Source organism: Lepisma saccharinum, chromosome 19, assembly GCF_977018435.1.
Source record: "Lepisma saccharinum chromosome 19, izLepSacc3.1, whole genome shotgun sequence".
NCBI classification, from domain to species: Eukaryota; Metazoa; Arthropoda; class Insecta; order Zygentoma; family Lepismatidae; genus Lepisma; species Lepisma saccharinum.
This window is the reverse complement of record NC_139247.1, coordinates 7494779-7500971: the sequence shown is the minus strand read 5'-3', so window position 1 is coordinate 7500971 and position 6193 is coordinate 7494779. Positions and strand designations below refer to the sequence as shown.

General features: G+C 41.3%; 1 protein-coding gene across 1 annotated transcript; it reads left to right on the top strand.

Moving 5' to 3' along the window:
* Positions 1-495: 495 nt before the first annotated feature.
* LOC146002772 (uncharacterized) lies at positions 496-3622 on the top strand. Its single transcript, XM_083140707.1, has 3 exons — positions 496-579; positions 1661-2746; positions 3110-3622. Exons 1-3 carry the CDS (start codon positions 496-498, stop codon positions 3620-3622), a joined length of 1683 nt encoding a protein of 560 aa, XP_082996833.1.
* Positions 3623-6193: the final 2571 nt, after the last annotated feature.

The window sequence follows — 6193 nt, the reverse complement described above, 5'->3', positions numbered from 1 at the left end:
ACATCACAGGTTTCATGCCAGATCAGAGGCTCGAGACTTCCACATGGGGAATTCCAAGTGACATACATTTAGCAGATCCTAGCTTCCATACACCTGGCAACGTTGACCTACTTCGGTCTGCAGATTCTCAAGCCAGAAAAACTTTCAAGAACAGGAAACTATCCATCGTTGCAAAGCAAATTTGGATGGATTGTAGCAGGAAGGATTCCCAATGCACCATCTACGAACGGACCTTCGAAGTCGTTCTTTGTTCGCACAGAAGATACAGTCAATTTCCAATTACAGAGATTTCAGGATTTGGAGGATCTCCATGATAAGTTGGCTTCGCCAGAAGAAATCGCCTGTGAAAAACATTTCAAGGAAACTACATCTCGTGATCGAGAAGGTCGATACACAGTCAAGCTACCCTTGAAGAAGGACAGATCCGTTCTTGGGGATTCTCTGCAAACAGCGATTTCACGATTTAACCAATTAGAAAGAAGACTTGATCGGAACATGGAATTGAAAAGAGAGTACACAGAATTCATGGTCGAGTACCAACAACTCAAACACATGCAACCAATTGGGACATTGGAAGATGTATCCAGAGACAAGGAGACAAGGTACTACATTCCACATCACTGTGTGATCAAGGAATCAAGCAAAACTACACGTTTAAGAGTGGTTTTTGATGAATGCTCGCCCACAACTATGGGGGAATCATTGAACAGTATACAGATGATTGGTCCCACGATACAAGAAGAATTGTTTTCAATCCTGCTCAGATTTCGTAGACACAAAATCGCACTGACTGCAGACACGGCTAAAATGTATAGGCAAATTAACATGCATTCAGAAAACAGACCACTTCAATGCATCTTATGGAGAGCATCACGGGATGAACCAATCCATCTTTACAGTTTAAACACAGTCACTTATGGATTAACTTCAAGTTCATTCTTTTCCACAAAATGCCTCAAACAGTTGGCAGAAGTTGAATCACCAAATTTCACAGTAGCCACTCATGTCTTAACACTTGACTTCTACGTTGACGATTTTCTGGGAGGAAATCATTGCATTGAAGGTGCAATAAAGCTGTGTGAAAGTCTCACAGAATTACTCCAGAAGGGAGGATTCAATCTACGTAAATGGAGCTCCAATAGCAAGGCAGTGTTACAATCTATTCCAGAAGAATTGAAGGCAGTACAGGACCTAGTGCAATTCGACACAGAAGGCACAAACACATTGGGAATTTCATGGCGCCCACCCACGGACGAATTTCTCATGGGCAGTAAGGTTGTTGTAGCAGCAGATGTGGTTTTGTTGAAGGGATTCTCAAAGCGCCAAGTTGCCATCATAATTGCACAAGTGTTTGATCCAATCGGACTAATATCGCCAGTGGTGATCACATACAAGTCATTCCTGCAGCAGTTATGGCTTCACAATGTAGGATGGGATGATCCGCTTCCTATAGATTTGCAGAAAACATCGCGTGATCTTCATTCGCAGCTCACATGTATTAACGAAGTAAAAATACCACGATTCATTTTGGCTCCAGGAGACATACGTAAAGTTCAAATTCACGGTTTCTCTGCTGCATCAGAGAAACTATGGCAGTGTTCTCTTCATAATATCAATTGATTCAGAGGGTCACATAAGTGTGAACTTATTGTGTTCAAAGTCCAAGGTGGCTCCGGTGAAGAGAACCACTCTTCCATGTTTGGAATTATGTGCGGCAGTTCTACTAGCCAAACTGGTACACAAAGTATTGCCCATACTGCATCTATGCATAGACACCATTCACCAATGGACCGACTCAAAAATCGTCCTAGCTTGGCTGGTGTCACCAGCCAGTAAATGGAAACCTTTTGTTGCCAACCGCGTGGCAATTGTACAGGAACTCACACAAGTCAGTGATTGGAAGCACATTCCGTCAAAAGACAATCCAGCAGACCTGATCTCACGAGGAGTCGATGCAAAAACAATCAGATCACTTCAGCTTTGGTGGCACAGACCCGGCTGGCTCCAAGAAGACGAGACACAGTGGCCATCCTCGAGTTTAGCATTCAGTCCAGACGACAACACTATTCCAGAGCAGCGTAAGGTAGCAGCTGCCACATTGGTCACTCATGTAACAACTGAAGAAGAAATCATATCTAGATATTCAAATTTATCCAAGCTACTGAGAGTAGTGTCACTCTGCAAAAGGTTCATCAGCAATTGCAGAAACTCAAGAGACAAAAGGAGTGAAGACCTTACCACCTATGAAATTCAAGGTGCCACACTTACCTGCATCAAGATAACACAATGTGCATTCTTCTCTCAGGAAATCAAAGATTTGTCTGACAAGCAGCAAGTACACAACAAAAGCATTTTCAGGAACCTTCATCCATTTGTCGACAATGAACAAGTAATTCATGTCGGAGGAAGATTGGAAAACAGTGAACTGGATTTTCAAGGCAAACATCAAATTATTTTTCATCCGAAGAGTCATTTCGCGAAAATTCTGATAGCATCAGAACACAGGAGACTTTTGCATGCTGGTCCACAGCTTCTCATATCATCACTTCGTGAGAAATACTGGATACCTCGCATACGTCAAGTGGTCAACCAGATCATTCACCAATGCAACGTATGTTTTTGTTTGAAGGCTTCAGCCGCTCAACAACTGATGGGGCAGTTACCCCCCAGTAGAGTGAGACCCAGCAAGGCATTCCATTACGTACGCATTGATTATGCAGGGCCATACCACATCAAGACCGGAGCCGTAAGAAGCAGATCCGCAAGAAAATGCTACATTGCAGTTTTCACTTGTCTTGCCACAAGGGCAATTCATCTACAGATTGTCTCAGACTTGACATCACAAGCCCTCATCGCAGCTCTACTACGCTTCACCGCGAGAAGAGGAAAGTGTGCAAGTATTTTTTAGCGACAATGCTACGACGTTCCATGGTGCTAAAAATCAATTGCAGGAATTACGTAAACTCTTTCAATCACAAGAGTTCAACAAGGACATCAACAAATTTGCAGCAGAAGAGAATTTCCAATGGAAGTATTCTCCACCACGCAGTCCATCATTCGGCGGGATTTTTGAAAGTGCAGTGAAGCCTATGAAATACCATATTTGCAGAGTAGCAGGAAACGCCGTGCTAACATACGAAGAACTAGTAACTCTGCTATGCCAAATAGAGGCCTGCCTCAACTCTGTCCTCATTCCACACTCCCTGATTCTCATGATGAATTCAGCTACATTAACCCTGGTCATTTTCTTATTGGAGATCATCTAACCTCATTTCCTGAACCAAACATTACATATCTGGCTGCCAACAGATTATCCAGATGGCAGCGCATACAGCAGTTCCAGCAGCGAGTGTGGAGGAAGTGGTCTCAGGACTACCTGCATAGTCTGCAGCAGCGGCAGAAATGGACAGCCGTTCAGTCTAATTTGAAGCCTGGCACACCAGTGCTATTGAAGGAGGACAATCTTCCACCACTCTCGTGGAGAGTCGGCATCATTCAAGAAGTGTTTCTGGCAAGGGATAACATAGTGCACATAGTCACCGTTCGTACTAAAGATGGAGTCTACAAGAGAGCATTAACCAAAATTGTGCCTTTACCACATTGGGAAGAAGACGCTCCATGAGCTAAAGCATTGACAATACATCCCCTAGTGTTAGGTTGGATGTGAACATTCCAACGGGGGGGGAGTATGTTGGAGATTTATCTATAAAAGTAACCACCTTTATTCTTTCGTTATATATTTTATATTGCATATAGCTTCAATTGTTTATTTGAGTATATCAAGTACATTAAGTAACCTGCACTCCCATTGGCTAATTCATTCTGAGTGCAGTGTCTAGTTGCCGCCATCTTAGCGCGGTAGTTACTTCCAGCCAGTGTGCGTAGAGAAGCCACTCGGGACACAGCCAGAAACTGTCGTGGACAATTATGGATACCGTAAACCTAACGTGGCTACGTTTCATTAGTGACACGTTGTTGTAACACCAGCTGCAACTTCGTGTAAACAGTTTTCCCTAGACAGAAGTGCATGGGAAGTGTAATCAAGTGTTATGTGTATATACCTTATAATACATAGTTATAGTTATCAGTGTGTGTGCCTGTGTTTTCTTTACAACTCCTAAGAGGATCGCTGTGAACTTTGCCATATAGCGACACAATCCATACCAGAGAGATGTAAGTGGTAACCTACAATTTCACTTACATTTAGATTCCATCGGTTCGGATCATCATTCATTTCTGGTCCCTCACAGCTGGACAGGTTCTACATTCAGTTTTGGTCCTTTACGATCCGGAACGCATTCACAGTTGATATGAAACGAGTATTTTTCACAACGGCGGCAGAAGGCATTAAGCAATCGAGTAATGATCTATCTACGGAAGGTTCCAGATTCGAGCCTCAACTTCGACATCAATTATTCGTCCTTATCGCACCAGTATTAGATATTACACAACATCGATCTGGGGGAGGGGGAAGAAATACACAATAAGATTTTGTATCATTTTTAACCATTGTTTTAAAAGTTATTCTAAGAAAAATGTAATCCGGGGTTGTTAAAATGAGGGTTTGCAATTACCACTTCGGGTTTTTCCTGTGTTCTTTACTGCTTTCATTTTAAAATAATCATGGTATGAACACTTCGGGAGAGGCTGGAGCCCCATCAGCCTCCCCTCTGCGAACGCCAGTGTACTGATGTCTCTTCCATGCATACAACATTTATTGGCATTAAGTGTGATATCTTGTCGGATGAAATCTGGACATTTTACGCATCCGATAATTGTCACATTTTGGCGTACCAACTTTCGGTATTTTGTACACATTCAATAAATGCAAAGTTTGCCTAGAAAAATGTACTAGATACAAACCTACATCAAACAAATGTAATTTTCAGATCATCACTTATTTTAATGCTTCTCCTCCATAAATCAGGCAAAATGTACTACCAACTCTGAATTTCCATGCCCTTTCACCAAGGGTCTTCGGGAAAAGAGGAAATAAATAAATAGGTTGGTATGATGCAGAAAAGGAGCATAACCTTAGGTGGAACCTTTCACCATTTGAAGGTTAACGGGATCGTTTTCACTTTCATTAAGACCCCTTCGAAACGCCATGAAGAAAAGCATGCTGTGCTAACAGATAATCACCACAGGGGGTTCAGATGCATATCAGTCCTTGTCAAGGTCAAAACTCTTTCCCCTTGAAGACTAGTGTCCTGTCTTTCACAAGAGAATATTTTTTGCCTCTCAGGCAAGGAATTTGTTTCTCTCAAAAAAGAAATAAAGTTTGAAAATGAACTAACTAAGTAACTAACTCTCTAGCCTTCTTAAACCCGTAGGTTCATGGCTGCAGCAACACAGGCCTTCCATTTGTCCCTATCTTGAGCAAGATCTATATAATCATTTCCATGCCTACCGATTTCCCTAGGTCCATCTCAACGTTGTCCCTCCATCTTCGTCTTGGCCTTCCTACAGGTCTCTTACCATCAGTTTTCCCAACAAGAATCCTGTAAACTCCTTTTTCCTCTCCCATTCGTGCCACATGGCCTGCCCACCTAAGTCTTCTTGATTTAATTATTCTAATATCTGGACATGAATACAAATTATGTAGTTCTAAATTATGTAACCTTTTCCACTCACCTGTCTCCTCATCCCTTTTAGGTCCAAAGATTTTCCTAAGGATCTTATTTTCAAATACTCTCAATTTATGTTCCTCTTTCAATGTAAGGGATTCCTCTTTCAATGTAAGGGACCAAGTTTCACACCCATATAATACTACAGGCAAAATTACTGTTTTGTATACTTTAACTTTTAGTTTCTTAGATATTAAACGAGAAGACAAAAGTTTATGAAGAGAGAAGTAACATGCATTTCCTGAATTAAGCCTACTTTTTTATTTCCTTTATTTCATTTATTGAAAATGAACCCCACAGATATACCAAAATCAGTCTGTTTCTTCATCGTACTAGTCCAATCAATGGTTTTCGTGCATAATGATAGTCCCTTAATTAAAACTTAGCACTTTCTCAATTAATCAGTTTAGGAACATATTACATAATTGAATTGAATATAATATAATTGAAACAAACTGTTGGACAGAAAATATGATTTGGGTAGATTTATGTTTATTCTGTCTATACATTGTGTTGAATTACCGTGCGCTTCTTGAGAACTTGAGACGCGAACATTGGTCTGCTTT